Raw genomic sequence first — 17,529 nt, 5'->3', positions numbered from 1 at the left:
TGATGAGATTGACACTGACTCCATTACAGCCATCAGCCTGTTAATGAGGGGGGCAGACTCAATCCTTCTGCAAGGCGTGTAAAATGCTCACCTGTAAAAGCTGGAAGTAGTCAAATTTCTGGTCACATTTCATCATGAGCCATTTGCCGTCTTCAGCCCAGAAACATGTAGACTATAAAAACTGAAGATCTCAAAGTATGACCTGTAGTCATGACTGTTGATCACACCTGCCTAGATTTATGTGGCCTGTAGATCTCGTGAATCACACTACATCTGGAGCTGGTTGGAAGATCGGCTCTGCAGCAATTCAAGTGAAAGACCAGGCCTAAGCCTGACCTGTCTCCTGGTTGGTTTGCCTGCCATCGATTCTTAATGTCACTTATTGATTAAGGTACTTGACTAGCAATCAGAAGGTTGCTAGTTTAATCCCCACTGCTGCCAAGTTATCAATCTTGGGCCCCTAAGCAAAACCCTTAAACTTCAGGGGCTTGCACTGAAGCATCAGGTAAATGGTAATTTTTTTTCAATAGTCAAATTTACTTTTTAAATTAGGTGGAGGGGAAGCAGTGTTAAAAAAGACATTACTTTGGTCAGGATAGTCAAGTGACCAATATGCATGATGTGAACCCTTCATTCCCTTTCGTCTTTTGATTTAGTCTCCTGCACATTGTGGAAATTAATAGGCTCTGTGCCAATTAGATATTTGTTACTTGTGTGCATCCATCGAAAAAGACCACACAAGAATGCATACTCTATAAAATCTTACAAACAAAATCTACTAAAATAATAAAACTTCTGAATCTTACTTTTTTTAAATTCTAAATGGTCACTCATGTGTTTTTATACTACTAGATGAGGTACCATGCCAACAAACTATTAGGAAGCTTTTCCAGAAGGCCCTGATAAAAAACTTTTAAATAAGCAAAACCCCAAATCCCCACTGCATGTAGTTTACTGAAGTGAGTGGTTTTGCCTGCATGATTTGAGACTGAATTGAGACTGATTTTAGAGTTCTCCCCACTTTCCCAGTAATATTACAGTAAGACTGTAGATACAATTTGAACAGAATTATAGACACTGAAATTGATCCACCACTGTTTAATATTACTTGCATCTTGAGCAAAGCTCTTCTTTACTTGTATTGCATTCAGTGTTATGGAAAAACAAACAAACAACCCCCCCCATGAAACAAAAAAGCCTAAGAATCAAACTAGGCAAACTACAGGTAGTTAAACGTTCACCAGGATTGCTTCAAGGTTGGCCAAGGGAAACCTCACCACTGAGGGGCGTTTCACAAAAGGACAAAGGTAGCACACATATTCCAGTACACCTGCAGCGCTCTGGTTACCTCGGAACAAGGAAATGAATCAGGCAACAAATAAACTGTAACTGTTAGTCTCTTAAAACATGAGCAACTATGGGAAACAGTGTAACGAAATCCTTGGATAAGTAAGTGGCCTGTGTTAAGTATTTTGTATATGTATTGCTAAATAGTGTTTTACAGTGTGGGAAGTTATCTGTTGCATAATTGAAATAGGCTGGCGACTGATTTCTTTTGCATTCGCCAGAGGAGAAATCGTCGATTTTAATTATAAACGGTACGCCAAGTTAAAGTCAAGCGTTTGTGGTCGCACTTATTATCTTATTTGTGCCGCGACAGTCTGGAACATTTTTCTGCGTACAAATGCCCTTGTTTGCAGGAACGTTACTCACATTTTTGTGCGTGATCCGTTATTTTCTTTATAAAAGAAAATTATACGAAACAAGACTCGACGGGTATCAACCACCAATAACCAGCTATTGGGGTGTTGATTTGCCCTAAAATATAATGTGATTAGATTGGTTAAGACATGTTTATGTATGGTATTTTTAAGGTAGGGAAGGGCTAATGAGAATCCCCAGATCACGGTCTATCAATGACCATTTCAGCAAACTTCAAAGCTCAACGGGTAATATGAGACATATGACGTGCATCCGCGCGAGAGTTTGGGCAGATCCTAGGATAGACACATTAATCATGCACAGAATACAAAGAGGAACACCGCTTCACTAGAATACACTGTCGTATGTGCCACAGTCGGATTTTATTACGAGACGATTTCAGGCCCATTTGTTTAACATCCATTTAAAACGTTTACTCCCCTACATCTCGCGTAATTCCAGACCCCCAGCAGTGTAGAATTTCCGGGCGGTTTTTGATCTAAGCCCACCTGTTCATTTAAAAAGCGGTAGCCAAGCGGCTCATTTAAATGGTCTGCTCACATACCTCCCAGTATTGGACACATGAGGGTTAAGCAGTGGTTCGAACTGAATTTTGCACATCTGGTCTGCTTGATGGCGCTAACAAATTTGATATTCTATTTTGTTTTTTCTTTGTTAGATGGGGTTTAAATTCAAGCAAATTCTCTCTGAAGCGGTCAGTGAGTAAAGGTAAGAAACGGTGCTCCGGGTAATCCACATTAGTGTACTTTTAGCCGAAATTAACCTCTAGTCAACCTGGGTGTTCCACCCATGATCCTTATATCTGATAGGTTATCAAATGGACTATATTGTGAAAAATGCCTTTCCTGTAACACGAAAATATCTAAAATCTGTACCTAGAGATGTTTCTCAATTCAGCAGGGATAGGATTAAAAAACAACTTTTTTTGTACATCACATGAGCTATATGTATTAATTTTTGCATAACGTGATTGTCGCCTTGTTGTGATAGGTTGGATAAAACATCGCAAACTGATTGGGTTTTTCCATCCACAATTTTCACATATACACAGTTGACACATGAATAGCAATAAGTTTGTTTTTCATATAAGCATAGGCTACTATGTTATTTGTTTTTCTTTAAATCTTAAAAATAGATTTAATATAGGTCAAGATACTCTTAATTCCTTTCAAATAGCTCGTTTATTGTTTGCTTGAATAGCCTACTTGGGCGTATTAGGTAGTTAGCCTATAAGTAAAACAAAAAAACTATGTTGGATGTTAATTGAGGGAAGGCTTCTGACTTGGGTTCATTCACCATTCAAGAGTCACAATGATGTGTTTGTCTCAAATTAGGTACTGAATTCGTGCATGTGTAACACCTAGGTAATTGGGGAATATCTACTTAGTTACCAAATAATCTTACTACTCAAACTTCATGCAGCCCTGGCCGTTAAAACCTTTTCTTCATATCCTGTCTAACTAATTTACACATAGGGTAGAATGGCATAAACCTTATTGAGGTACTTAAGCAAATCAACTAATGAACGTTAATGAGCACATGGGCTTGCTTATGAATAGTAATGAGCTCTGGGCATCCTCAGCAAAAAATGAACTATGAGTTAAGGTCGGAAGAGGAACCCTATGATTTAGTTAAATACATAAATAAACTTTTAAAATTTTTTTTATTTCACATTAGTTATTTTTCACAGGCACTAGAATAATAACAATAATGAAACATAGTATGGCCAAGGTCTGGATTGAAAATCTACACTTTACCTGTGTAAGGATAGACTTATGCCTTGTAATACCAATACAGTGGTGACTATAACATTAAAATATTTTTGTTTTTGCCTCCTTCAGCTCCACCTGCAGTCTCACCCCATCAGGTATCTACTCCTCAGACTGACTGACTGTTGGCTCATTTACAGTTACTGCAGCTGGTTTGTGTTTTCTTGGGGTTGTGTGTTGTTAACATTTGTGGGATAACCTTATTTTGCAAATCGGTGGGAGGGTAGGCAGTCTAAACTTGGTTTCTTGTTGTTTTCACCTTCTTGTCCTGTCTGAATTGCAACAGCATTTTCATCTGTCCAGTGAGGAGCTGTGTCCATTCTATAGCCTTATAAGCAATTTAATCCATAAATGAACACAAAGTCCTCTAGGTAATAAAAATAGACCTAGGATCACATAGCTAATGTGTTCATTTATGAACACTTGAGTGAGATGGATGAGGAACTGGTCTTAGATCATGCTTTCTCTCTGAAATGAACTAAATAATGACAATTGGAATGGTACACCTTTGTCATATTGACCAGACTACTGCAGTTATTTTGCACTCATGGAGAGCTTTTGTTTTTGGTTTTTGCATCAGGCTGCAGAGACACACATATATGACCCAGTGGCTGTGGACAGCAACAACGCTAAAGTCAACAGGAGGAGGGAGCCTGATACAGAGGGCTTACACTATGCCGATATCCAGGTGCTTCACTCTGCACGCCCGACCAAGCAAGAGAAGCAGAGGAGGGGCGTGGCCAATAAGAACACCACTGAGTATGCAACAATAGACTTTCTGAGGGGTGTTAAGACACCTGCGCCCCTAGAACCTGCAGATATACTCATCCCCCCTGGAGACCTGCAAAGACCGATGGCTAAGACTCGCTGCAAGAAGAGTGCTTCCTCAAAGCGTGCTGTATTGGTGTGAATCTTTTTTTTCTTCTTTTTTTTATGTTATAATAATAGATTTATTTATATATATATATATATATATATATTATATATATATATATTATATATATATATATATATATAACCGTTTGTCTGTGTTGTATCTGTATTTCCATTTACATAATTGCAAGTTTTCCAAATTCAAATTTATTCAGTATCTTGATTTGATCCCATATCCCACCATGTGCCACTTTGCATAATATATACAGGGAATACAAACTAACATTTTGAAAAGATGGCAGCATGAGATTTGTATTTATTTTTTGCATAAAACTATATTGTGCACACCATGTCAGAAGCGGAGGTATTAAAGGGGAAATAGACTTTTCGAAGGCTTGCATGCTGATTAGCTTGATAAATTGCTGTTTTTTTTTGTAAGTTTTTTTTTTCTTTTTTTTTTTCTTCAAAGCATTAATATGACAGGCTGAGGAACTTGATTTAGGAGATCAGTTGAATGATCCCATGAACTGTGTAATATGCTCTTACATCTAACTCTTATTAAATATATCCTGCACCTATACTTACTCTTAGCCCTAACCCTAACCAAGCATTATGAGTGCTAAACTCATATAACCAGTCTACCTTTTCAATATTAGGATTTCACTATCTAGGCTTTTTAAAAGGCGAATCAGGCTGTGATGCCTGAAGTGTGGATAGATAAACGGTGCCATGGCTATCGCAATTATTTTTTGTAAAGTTATTTAAAGTTATTTGAAGAATGAAGTCGTATCGTAATTTCGCATCATTGAGGAATATGTAAAAATTTAACAAAAAACCTAACTAATGACAAATTGAAAATCTACGCTAACGTATGCAGACCTTTTAATTGGACATTAAAACATGAGTAGTGATAGCTAACTTGATAACCATAAGAATGCATGCAGCTGGTAAATGGACATAAAAATGATTCACATTTATATTCAGTAGCTGTTTTGAGCCTTACGTTGTTGGGATAGCTAACCTTTTTTGTTATCTAAACTAGCTACATTTCAAAACGAGTGAGCTTCGATAAGATTAGCTAACGGATTCAGTCATTCATTTTGTTTAGGAAACATGCAGGCAAATAGTATTTCTCAAAGATTATGCAGTTCGTTGACCGAGAAGAGCGCCATCGGGTTGGAATTCAGGTAGTTATCTTACCTACGTTAACTAACGCTAGCTCGTACATTAGCTATGCTGTTGGCATTTAGTTGAAAAGACTTAGCTAAGATAGCTAACTATATCGGTTGTGGCTAACGTTTACCTGACTTTAGAGATTTAGGGAACCTTAAAATTAACCAACTTGCTGGGTACTCTAGCCAGATAGCTAGCTACTAATTCTAACTTCATAAGTGTGTGTTAAAGACACCTTTCCAGCGTCTTGCTCAGCAAATGCAAGACATTTTAGGAGATGGAGGAATTTTGAAGGAAGTGGTGCACGCAGGAGAGGGCCCACTTGTACCAAGGGATGGTTCAGTATGCAGTAAGCAACGTAACCTTAAATTATTATTGATAATATATAGTATTATTAATCCGTGATAGTCGATATCACTGTCAAAGTGATCGTGTGGATAATACAACTCTTTAAACCACTTTCTTCAAATGACTTATTCTATAAACCGAACAGTTAATTTTTCTGGATTCTTGGAGTACTCCGATGAGCCATTTGAGTCTACAACCCACGTTAAATATCCTAGAATGATGAAGCTAGGTAGAGGTAAGATGGCAGTCCTAATGTCATTGTCATCAATGTCACCATCAATATCATTAAAGTATTAAGGCCTGCCACCTTCATCAGATGTGACGGTGTGTGGCCTTGAGCTCGGCCTGCTGACCATGAGGAGGGGAGAGTTCTCCCGGTTTCTTCTGCAGCCCAGTTATGCGTATGGAGAGATGGGTTGCCCTCCTCTCATTCCTCCTGTAGCCACACTGCTGTATGAGGTGCACATCATTGACTTCCTCGACTCGGCCCAAGTGGATGAGTTCTTTGCTTTGTCACCGGTAAGATTATAGCTGTCGTGGTGCGTTTATGTACACCATCTTCATTTTGTTTTCTGCTGTTCTGCTCAGAGTACATTTCACGTGTTTTTACCCTTTTTAAAAATCCTTTTGTTTTCATCTTTTACCCTTAACCTTAATGTATACAGCCACACTTCAATAATTCTGAATAATTTTGCTTTTGGTTTCATTTTGTTTGATGAGTAAAAGAACTATCATTCTAAAACTATACCACAGGAAGAGCAGAACTGTGTTCCTCTGCCTACGCTGCTGAGTGTTGTGGACACAGAACGGAGCTTTGGCAACCGCTGCTTCAATCAGAGACGCTACGAAGATGCCAAAGACCGGTACAAGCAGGTGTGTTCAACATGTGTTTCTAATATCTTCGAGGTTCGGTTTCTGAATAGCCTACAGAGAGAGCGGTAAATTCAGCTGGCGAAATGGAGTCGCTCTCTCACATACTGGATCTGGGCTTGTTTTTCTCTGTTCTTATTTCCCACGGCTGCACAGGCCATGACCCTCCTGCGGAACCGCGAGCCGGCCTCCGAGGAGGAGAGACGGCATATTAGGGAGGCGAGTCTGCCGGTCTTGCTCAACCTCTCGTTCACCTACCTCCGCCTAGAGAGGCCACGGAAGGCCATGAACTATGGCCACAAGGCTCTGGAAGTCAGCCCAGGCAACACTAAAGCACTCTTCCGCTGCGGTCAGGTGAGAAAACCGCTCGTTTTGGGCTGACCTTCCCAGAGATGTAAGCTGATCTTGGGGCTGCTGTATAGGAAGGTGTGAAGAAACACTCAGAAAGCTATTGCTTGTCTTTGTGTGATATATGAACATGTTGAATGGATTTAAGGGGGCAGGACACTTACCAAATAATGCCCTGCACCCCAACCATTATCAAAATGTTTCACAACCTCCATCTTTTAAGACAAATATTCACTATTGGCCCTTTTCCATTACATGGTACTGGCTCATCTCTATTGTACTCACCTTTTTGGTTTTCCATTGGGAAAAGTAATACCTTGTACTTTTGTCTCTGTCGAATTTTTTTTGCCTCTGTCAATAAAGCTGAGGCAATAATTAGAACACTGAAAACTACTGATTGGGCAGACAGAATCGTCAATACAATGAAGCATGTTGTGTGAAAGGTGTCACAGCTAAGGTTAGCTAGCTGGTGCTATTGTTCATTCTCTATTCAGCATTGACACTCAGTAACGTTATGTATTTTTGCAAGTAATTCAACCTCTCCTCTTTGTCAAAATTTGAATTATGCTGTAACCTAGATGTATTTTCGAATGCAAAGTAGCCAGGGGGATGTTCACTTACTCTGACAATAAGAGGTTATTATATTTTCTTTAAATTAGCTAACAAATTTGAATAATTCCTTTATGCTGTGGCTGCAAGATGTATGACTGACCATGTCAAAACCCCATGTTTAAAATGAAGATATCATGATTTAATGTATTTGCCTCATTTTCTGCCTAGGCTTATTTGGAAATGAAGGATTATGAGAAGGCGCAAGACTATCTAACAATGGCACAGGCTAAGAAGCCATTTGACCCCAACATTAATGACTCATTAAGGAAGCTGGCAAGGTAGGTTTTCAGGAAGTTCCTGAATTCTGTGTGGAGTGCTCAGTTTGCCCTCATTTAGAAAGCGGAAACCTTTTTGTGTGCTTGAAGTTGTTACAAGGACTGCCTAGACAAAGAAAAAGAGATGTGCACCAAGATGTTTTCTGGTTTCAAGCCAGACAAGTGAGTAAGCAAGCAAATTTATTTGTGCCTTTGCTCATACTTACCACAAGGGGGCAGTGAAAGTGCAACTGGTGGCACAGTTAAACCTGATGTTAACTGTGTACTTAAACAGGCTCCATATTAATATGTGGTTTACTTTTTCCCCCTCTCTCATTCCGTCTTGCTTATGGAAAACAGGGTTTATGTATGTACAGTTTGGTGAGGTGACTGAAGAGTGTGAAGACTGTCGGTCATCTGAGTTAGTAAATAAAGATGGCAGAAATGTGACCTCCCAAACTGAATTGTCTTCTGTTTATTTGTGTATATTATGTGCATAAACATTAACGTGTAGTACACTGATTTTTATATAAAAATCAGTGTACTACACGTTAATGTTTATGCACGGGCTTAACCTGTTTTCTATTCTGTTTAGAACCACACAACACTCTCTGTGTGTGTGTGGTGTGTGTGTGTGTGTGTGTGTGTGTATATGTGTGTGTATGTATGTATGTTATGTATGTATGTATGTGTGTATATATATATATATATATAGATATATATATATATATATATATATATATATATATATATATATATATATATATACAAATAAAAATATGAAACATTATATCAGCAGGCATCAAATTACACAGTATACATAACCCATATCTATGCGAGGAAACCGCGGCACTTTGTGTGCATCCATTAATTTGGGCTTAATCCATATGCAATGGAAAATACTATAATACCAAAGCTAAACAAAATGTAATAATACTGTATACTACAACTGCATAATTGTACACAAAATATGACTGCACACTACCACAAATGCTCAATGTCCTTGGCATTAATTAGAATTTTACTCTCGATGTAAGAACTTGCGCCTCTATGCACAACTATAAAGTCAACTTACCTATATGCACACAAGTAATAAATGGGAAAGAAAGTCAAAAAGGAGTGGGATTAGTTCTCACATGTATTATAATCATGTGACTGTATTGACCAGTCAATGCAATGTCCTTTTTAACAGGGCATATAATCTTTAACATGCCCTATTTGCTCAGAAGCTACTTTATTAGAAACACTAACCTATGTTTGTACATGCTGTAGGTGATCGGTTCAAGATTAAAACTCACCTAGTACTTTACACAGTTGGTGTTGGCCCTCCTCAACAGTTTGCCAGTTCCAACCACAGTATTACATAGTTACCTTAAGGCTGACCACTGTGAACTCAGGCACTGTCATATAAAACCCCACCAACAGCATTGTGCCTGACAGTTATACCAGCTCATATACCACAGCCATGCCCTGTTATGGTAATGTTACCGCTTTGTTTAATTGATCCACCACCCAAATTAGTTCTAGACAGCAATGATTCAAAACACAGTACCAAGTTAGTCTAAGTGTAAGGTATATGTTTATAACAAGAAAAGAGGAAATTCAACAAGGAGGCACAATTGGATTGGATGTGTATTTTCTACACCAAAGGTAACTTTTGTTGGTACCCTACCATGGGTACATGTAACTATTAGCTATTGCTTTTTATGCTTTGTTTGTTGTTATTTTTAACTTGCCAATTTGGTTAACAAATGTTTATATATGAATTTTAGAAGATGTATATAATCATTCTTGTATAAAGATTTCATTACTTACTGTATTATTGTATCTGTGTAACTTTGTAAACTTGCCTCCATTTATGTAGACACACTGGACATGTTCTCCTTTTTAATGTAGCATAACCTTTCTGCTTCTATTCTCTGTGGATTACTGCATGCCTTTCTGACAGGCTTCACCTGTATAAAATGGTTAGTCTCCGTTTGACAGCAAATAATCTCTGAATGCAAGAAAACCACTGCTCCAGGCACTCACTGTGGCAATGCATTATCACAACATACAGCCAGTTATCATCACTGTTTCAGGGCCTGTAAACCAGTGTAATCCATTAGTAATTGCTTCAAGCTGACCCAGCAGTTTGTGCTCAAAGGATGACTAAGTCAAGGCAGAATGGATGGACTTGAGCAAATTGTGTTTAGGCCATGTTTGCAACTTTTGTTATGGTAAACTCAGAATTTCATGTTATATCCAGCACAGACATTTTTAGATGGAATGCTTCATTCAGAAATGTTAATATAGCTGATCATGAATGAAAACAAGTAGGACCAGGTTAGCATTAAGCAGATGAGGTCATGGTAGCCGGCTGACACCAATTTTCATTCATTGTTGGCCATGTTCGTGTCAGTATTCCACTAACGGGATCTTAAGCCATTTTATGCCCCCCCCTCTGCTGGGCTGCATGTCTTGGCAAGTCTGAGGCCTTCCCTCCCTTGAGTAAAAAAAACATTTAAAAGAACCCCAAAATGAACAGCCAGCAGAGCTGTGTGTGCTACGAGCAGTATACTGATATGAGTTTTTAAGGTGTTCTTAAGTAAGCCACCGTGGGGCTCCAGAAACTTCCCATGTCGACATCGGTTACAGAGCCAATCCAGTCACTGGTTACTTTATGTTTGTTATGTTCTGCCCAGCTCCCAACCTTCCTGAACCAGAAATCAAGTACACCGAATCCCTGTTCAGTGCTGCTTGAGCTGGGATAAAATCTGGCTCGTCTAGGGGTCCTTGAGGAGCGAGTTAGGAAACACTGTTTTAGTGTGTTCTGTATCCACTTTGCAGATAGTTCATGGCCAACTTGGACAAAAGCCAAAAAAAAAGAATAAATGACAGACATAAAAGTCTTAGTTTAATTCTTCCACCTGCAGATGGAGTTTTTAATGCTGTTCTCACTGAGGTTCTACTCATGGCAGTAGCACAGTGTTATGGCCCAGTCTGGGTTGAATCTGTAGCAGGGGTGGTAGAGGTGTACCAGTGTAAGTGGGGGTCAGTCTGTTCAGCTCATCCTCCTGCATGTAAATGCTGTGTTTTCCCCTCTTCCCCACAGCTTCAGCCTCTTGATGAGCATGGCGTGTCAGCATAATTATGAAGTGAAGTTTATTATTCTAGACCCTTGTGTCGGTGTTTCGGGCTCTGCATAGGTGGGGGTTGTTGACGGTGCTGGGCTGCACTTGCTCAGTTCAAAGCCAAAACAGTGTGTGTCAGCTCTGCTGTTCTTGCGCTGCCTGGCAGGGTGCAGGGTGTAAGGGGGCCTCATGTAGGCCTGTGCCTGCTCCGTCCTCAGACAATTAAGTCCAGGAATGGGGTATGTAAAAAGACTGTTCTCAATAGCAGTTCTAACACTAAACATTTGAGCTTGGGATACGTGTGGCCCAGGGTTTTGAGAGAAAACATTTTTCCCTCAAAATGTATGTTTTTGAGAGAGACAAAGTTTATATTTCAAGGGATATATATTGAGCATAATGTATGAAAAGTCTCTTCAGGCCATGTATGTATATGATGGAGAAGAGACTGTTGCCAGACTGACATGCAAACATGTTAGAGTGTGAATGTGGCGCCACTGTTTAGCGGTCTGTTTTAGAGACCGTCGTGTTTAGACAGCGTAGCAACAGAGACGCTGTCCTTTTGTTTGTCTGCAGGGTTCTGCGTGCAAATGCATAGCAGATAGCATCTCAAAATAGAGACAGGAGACGGGGCTGAACACAATGGTCCTCACTGTCTTTGCTAGCCCTAGCACGTTCCTGAACAGGGGAAAATTCGTGTGTCTGTGTTTGATCCGACGAGGATCCGGAGGAAGGGTTGACCTGATAAGGTGATGTTGCACGACATCACTACAACACAGACAGATTTAGTGAGGCCACCCATCAGTACAGATATTATCAGAGCCAGAATTCCATCAGCCAAATCTGGAAATGAGACACTGCCTTAGCAGGCCGACACTTGAACTGTACATATAATTATACTACCTTCCTAGAGAGACTTGGGGGGGGGGGGGGGGGGGGAGGGGGGGGGGGGGGGGGGAAACACCATTTTTCACCATGCCTGATCTCTACTCTTCCATCCATACTGTATAGACATTATACCCATAAACCCAATGACCAGTGTCACCTATCACCTTGCCCTTTAAGTAAGCACCCAGTCGTGATTGTGTGAGTGATGACAGCTGGTTTGCCTATGAATTCAAGGAGGCTGAACATTAGCGTGAGGAGCAGGACGATGCGGCTCAGCGGGACCCTCCAGGTGTCTGCCTGCTCGCCGGCGAGGCCACCTTGTGCTCTGCCAAGCTTTGGGATTTTACAGCCAAGCCCTTTGGCTGGTGACTATGTCGGGACTGCAGGCCTTGGCCTGGCTGACTGTAGCTGGTGTGGAGTTGAAAGTAGTGGTGGTTGTAGTGGTGGTGGGGTACAAAGCAGGGGGAAAAGGTCTTAAAATCATAGTTGTCGTCTCAGTGTGGCCATAACTATGATTCATGCTCCAGTAACTTCTATGAACACTGCTTTCTATTTATTCCCTCATCTCTGGCCTTGCAGATCAATGTCCTATTCATAACATTGCCCCTGATGGCAGAAGTCCTGTCTTTTTCTTTCTTTTCTTTCATTTTAGCCTTATAGAAGGTAAGTCTTTCTCATTCTTAAGTTGTCTTTTTCTCCTTTTGAAACTTTATACTATATGAAAGGTGTTTTTTAATGTATTCCTTTTTCTCTGTCTCTGTCTTTCTGAGTGTTTAGATTAAATGTACTCCCTGAAGTCGAGAGTAACAGAAGGCTACATTTAGAGTAGGCAGAGAGGGACAACAAGGAAAGAAGGTGAACATTTTTCCCTTCCCCTGAGACACAAAAGAGGGTTTCTCAGCGAATGGGTTGCCTCTACTCTTATCTCCCAGTATGAGTTCCGGTTGGGCTGTACTTTTTTTTTTTTTAAAGCTGTTTTTGCCATCAGTACATTACAGCTACTTTCAGGTCTCAAAGCATTTCTATTTTTTTCTACTGTACATTTTTCTACTGTATTTCTTGCATAAAATGAATCTTATTAATTTTTTTTAAAACTTGGAGAATATTGAAGAGGGCTTTGTGGGATTGGAGGAGGCTGAGATATCTAGCAGGGCATAGTGCTTCTTTGTTGATGGAAGCTAAGAGCCTAAGGTGTGTGAATATTCAGTTGGGACATTATACACTTTGGTCCTCTAATGCAGATCTCTCCATCCCCAAATTTAGACTGGTGTCTGTAAGAGGCAGATCCTTTAGTGTCATGGCCCCAAAACTATGGAACACTTTACCTCAATCTCTCAGTCTCTGCTCCACACTCTCCTCCTTCAAATCTCAACATAAAACATACCTCTTCTCCCAACGCTTTTCATAACCTCTTTTCTTATCTGTATTTGTTAATTATTGTGTTGTCAATTTGTGTCAATTTTATTTGTTTACTTATTTATTTTATTTTTACATTTTTTCCCCCGATATCATTGTAAAGCAACCTTGTGTCTATGAAAGGTGCTATATAAATTGAACTTAATAATAATAATAATAATAATAATAATAATAATAATAATAATATTGGGACCCGTGAGGACAGACTAGTGTGAGCAGTGAGGGGAACCCATGCTGTATTGATGTTTTGCAGCTTAGGGTGTTGGTGGAAGAATTGCTTAAGTCGGTGGTGATAAAATATGGACTGAAAGTGGGATGAGATCTTGCGTTCAAAATCACTGCTCTTTCACAACATGAGCCTTTGTTCCTGTGACTCGGTTAAACAGTCCCTACGGTGGCCCCTGATTGGGCGGCTACCCTGCTGCTCTGCCAGGAACACAACGGCTCAGCAGAGACTTAACAAGCTGGTGGAGACCATCGCCTGGCAGAGAAATGCCCCTGTGTCTCAGCCCCCCCCCCCCCCCCCCCCCCCCCCCAAAAAAAACAAAAAAACAAAAACAACACAGAATAAACTGACTTGAATTCTGCCTGGGGTTGATTTTCATTTGATTGTCATCTCCAAACTACTACTGCTGTGTTTATGTGCCCCTGGTAACATAGATAGCTTTTACATCCTGGCTTGGTGTGAATGTATACCTTTGTGTTGTACCTAAAAGACCACGAAACATTGATGGTTAATTCTAGTAAACAGTGATTAAATGTAATATAACCAAGAATTTGCCAAAAATGTCCACACTGTAATTCAATTTATATCCATGGTTAGGGGGGTTATTCTGTGCTAAAAACAAAAGACACACAAAATGATTGAGTGCCTATAATAATGGCACAACACCTCAAGCTGAAAAAAAATGTTAATAGTAGTATTATTTCGTTACATAGATTGTAACCACTTCCGATTAATCACTGGGGAAAAGCCTGCCTTATAACAGATGCTTTCTCTAGTGTGCCTCACCTAATCACATTATCATAATGGTGACTAATGTATTAAAACTGATGTCTGATGTTTTCATCTTCAGGAAGTAGGCTGTCAGGTACCAGTGCCACCTCGAGCTTGCTGGGGCAGGATATGGCAACTTTAGGGTATTGCTTTTTTTTTTTGTTGTTTACATTTTTTTTTCTTAATGGTATAGTGTTTCTTATGTGCTGCACATCAGTATTCTGTTGTGGGTGGTTTCTCCACCTTAGTTTATGTCACTGACGTCCTGATGTCTGAGCTTCTTGCGCGATTTCTTGGTTCTTGCCAGTGTAGTTCAGATATTATTACCCTACGCGGAGGTCGATGCCCTTGCCAGTTCTTTTCTTTTTCTTTTTTTTCTTTGCTTTCAGCACAGACCAATTTACATGGGAAGTGTTCGTTTAATTTCACATCATAATTCCTCACAAAGATACTTTTTTAGAACAAAGGCTGGTACTGTGCGGCAGTCGCTGCCTTTGCCAAAATCGTCTCCGTGTTTTTCCATCTGTGTCCCATCCCGTTGTTGTTGTCTCTCCCCATCCACCCCCCCCCCCCCCCCCCCCCCCCCCCCCCCGGAATGATGGGGGGAACCTGAGCTGTGTGTGTGTGAGCTTTGGTTTACGCTAGACTACCAGCAAAGGGAACAAAGGCAGATTATGGTAAGATGGAGGGTTGGGGGGGGTTGGGGGAGAGAGAGAGAACGAGAGAGAGTTGGATAGATAGAGATATCATCCTGGTCCACACTTAACACCTATACCATGCTCATGTAAGATACCAGTAGTCTACAGTGCCATTCATAACATTTGCAACAAACATAATTTATTATTTGATTTCATTGCATAGTTTTACATTTGCACTGAACCAATTTATATAATGTTAACAAGCACATTCTCCAATTTTAGAAAAAGGATATTTATATACATTTTAATTTTTACAATGCGGAAATGACAGTTGCTTCATTACTGCAGATAGAAGAAAGCTTTGAATATGTAGTCTTGACTAGTCTCTTGGTCCTCTTGGAAGTCTACTTTTGCTGTTTGTCCACATGGTGCTAGAGGTGGGCCAGTGAAAGTCAAGAAAATAATTGTAAACCTGATCAAACAGCACAGAAAGCAGAGCAAAACAGTAATAAACATCTTCCCAACCTTAAGCTTAGCAATATCAACTGTTTGCACTATTAAAAGGAAAGAGAGAAGTGGTGAGTGTAGTGACCATACAAGTTGGCTATGGAATACCTTCACCGCTTGTAGTGGGAATTCTCATACTAAAAAGTGCTGTAATTTCTAAATGGTAAAACTAAACAGTTTACAAATCTGAAAATGTACACATTAAACACATGTGACTCATTTAATTACAAATTTAAAACAAATTAAAAGCAGAAGCAAATAATAAATTATAGCTTTGTTTTAAATATTATGGAATGCATTGTATTTATTTTTTAATGTAATGTCAAATTTAAAAGAATAAAGAAATCGGTACCAACTCCCTGCTGGTATGTAAAATGTGTCGCTTTGGTAAAAAAATTATTAATACATTTTCTGGCCTGCATAATTAGCAGTTTAAACAATGCAATTAATTTAAGACAACATATAATGAGCTTGTGACAGAGTATTTATACGGGTCAGTGATTTGCTTAACAGGGATGTGCTGTAGCCACTGCTTTGGCTTCACCTGCTAGGTTGGCGCAGAAGCGTACAGAGCGATGGCCCTCCATCACAAAGGCGTCCCGGTCATGCGGTCCAGGCACTCGGCTGCGGTCTGGAGCCAAACTATCCCCACGAAACCTATAAAGAACTCTGGCTGAGTGAGATGCCACCTGATTCCTCCAGCCGTCCGCGCCGTATTAATAGGAGTCATTAGGTCCTCATGACTTGCTGGCGATCCAGTGCCATGGTGGGCAGAGCCAGAAAAGTGGCGGTGCGGGGCTGGGGGCGGGTTGGTTAAGGCTCGCCAATTTATTTTGATAAGCCAATAATGGCTGGCATCTTTCATGCTGTCAGGATTGCGTTTTTAGCGCACAAGTGACCTGGTCACGGGCTCATGCTTTTTGTGTGTCACATTGTTTGAATACAAAGGCCAGTTGTCAATTTTGCTCTGCAAGTGCCTGATGCTTCACAATGCACAGAGACATTCAAGAGTGACTGTTTTGGATCGGCACTGGCTGCGATTCCTTGTTTTACATCCTGTCGACTAAATTGGCTAGTATTTGCATGTCTATTGGTGGTCGGTTTATAGCCCTGGTTAGAATGTGCAGGCTTTGCACACAGGGTGTCCGTTTGAGTGCTGCATGAGGTTCATCTCTAAAATAAAGTGGAAAATGATCCCTACTTGGCGTACAAGTGATTTTCCATCAAGTATAGATGCCCTTCGTAGATGAATGACTCCATCACCGACCACTCCTTGTCTGTTAATCAGAGAAAGTATCCATCTGCTGAAACCTAATGAAGGGACGACAGGCATGTACTCACGGAGTGGGCAAGTGTCCCATTTGAGTGCACTGGAGGTGGGAATGCAGGACTGTGTGATGATCATGGGAATGCATGAAAATATGAGGTCTTTAAAGACTGCAAGGCGTCATCACAATTTGCTAGAAGCTGGCCTGTGCTCTGGTCTGCTTCTCCCCACCACTTTGATGACTGCTCTGGGCAGTGATTGGCTGTCACTCAAGCGAACACATGTCTGTCCAGAGAGCTGCGGTCGAATGACGGATCAAACCTCAGTGGGGAATTCTATCTGAGTGTTGTTGTTTTTTTTTCTCCCCCTCAGTGGTGAAAAATGTAGATTTTTTTCTTTAATGGTCAAAGTTGCAGGGATTTAAAAACAAATTTTTCTGTAAATATGTTTTTTATGGAGCATCCAGTTGTAGGAGAGTAAATGGAGCAAATTGAGCTCAACGGCCTCTGCCATTTATATTCATACAGTGTTTGCTTTCCTTGGCGCTGTGTGCAGTGTTCACGGCTTTGGCCTGCCTGACTGGGTACTGCCGTCCGCTGCCAGAGTGGCAGTGTGATGAGCCTCTGCTGCTCCCAACCCGCTAACGCTTGCATCGGGCTCATTCATGATCGTCGCCCTCTCACGGCAACAACTAGAGCCAGCAGTGTCACTCTCCACCTCCGGTGCTTTGGTCTATG

At 40.5% G+C, this 17,529-nt stretch overlaps 2 protein-coding genes across 2 annotated transcripts; both read left to right on the top strand.

The window, feature by feature from the left end:
- Positions 1 to 1,317: 1,317 nt before the first annotated feature.
- Positions 1,318 to 4,423, top strand: zgc:193711 (uncharacterized protein LOC569781 homolog). The gene is made up of 4 exons (XM_035527504.1): positions 1,318 to 1,449; positions 2,381 to 2,430; positions 3,564 to 3,589; positions 4,072 to 4,423. The coding sequence occupies exons 1-4, from the start codon at positions 1,418 to 1,420 to the stop codon at positions 4,399 to 4,401; spliced, it is 438 nt and encodes a 145-aa protein (XP_035383397.1). The 5' UTR covers positions 1,318 to 1,417; the 3' UTR covers positions 4,402 to 4,423.
- Positions 4,424 to 4,713: 290 nt separating this feature from the next.
- On the top strand, positions 4,714 to 8,374 carry fkbp6 (FKBP prolyl isomerase 6). Its single transcript, XM_035526873.1, has 10 exons — positions 4,714 to 4,728; positions 5,504 to 5,551; positions 5,769 to 5,886; positions 6,031 to 6,120; positions 6,202 to 6,404; positions 6,639 to 6,758; positions 6,912 to 7,109; positions 7,884 to 7,993; positions 8,081 to 8,156; positions 8,328 to 8,374. The coding sequence occupies exons 1-9, from the start codon at positions 4,714 to 4,716 to the stop codon at positions 8,154 to 8,156; spliced, it is 978 nt and encodes a 325-aa protein (XP_035382766.1). The 3' UTR covers positions 8,328 to 8,374.
- The last annotated feature ends 9,155 nt before the right edge of the window (positions 8,375 to 17,529 follow it).

The sequence above is a fragment of the Electrophorus electricus genome, chromosome 6, assembly GCF_013358815.1.
Source record: "Electrophorus electricus isolate fEleEle1 chromosome 6, fEleEle1.pri, whole genome shotgun sequence".
Classification (NCBI taxonomy): domain Eukaryota; kingdom Metazoa; phylum Chordata; class Actinopteri; order Gymnotiformes; family Gymnotidae; genus Electrophorus; species Electrophorus electricus.
The sequence above is the reverse complement of the archived record's forward strand: the minus strand, read 5'-3'. Positions and strand labels throughout refer to the sequence as shown.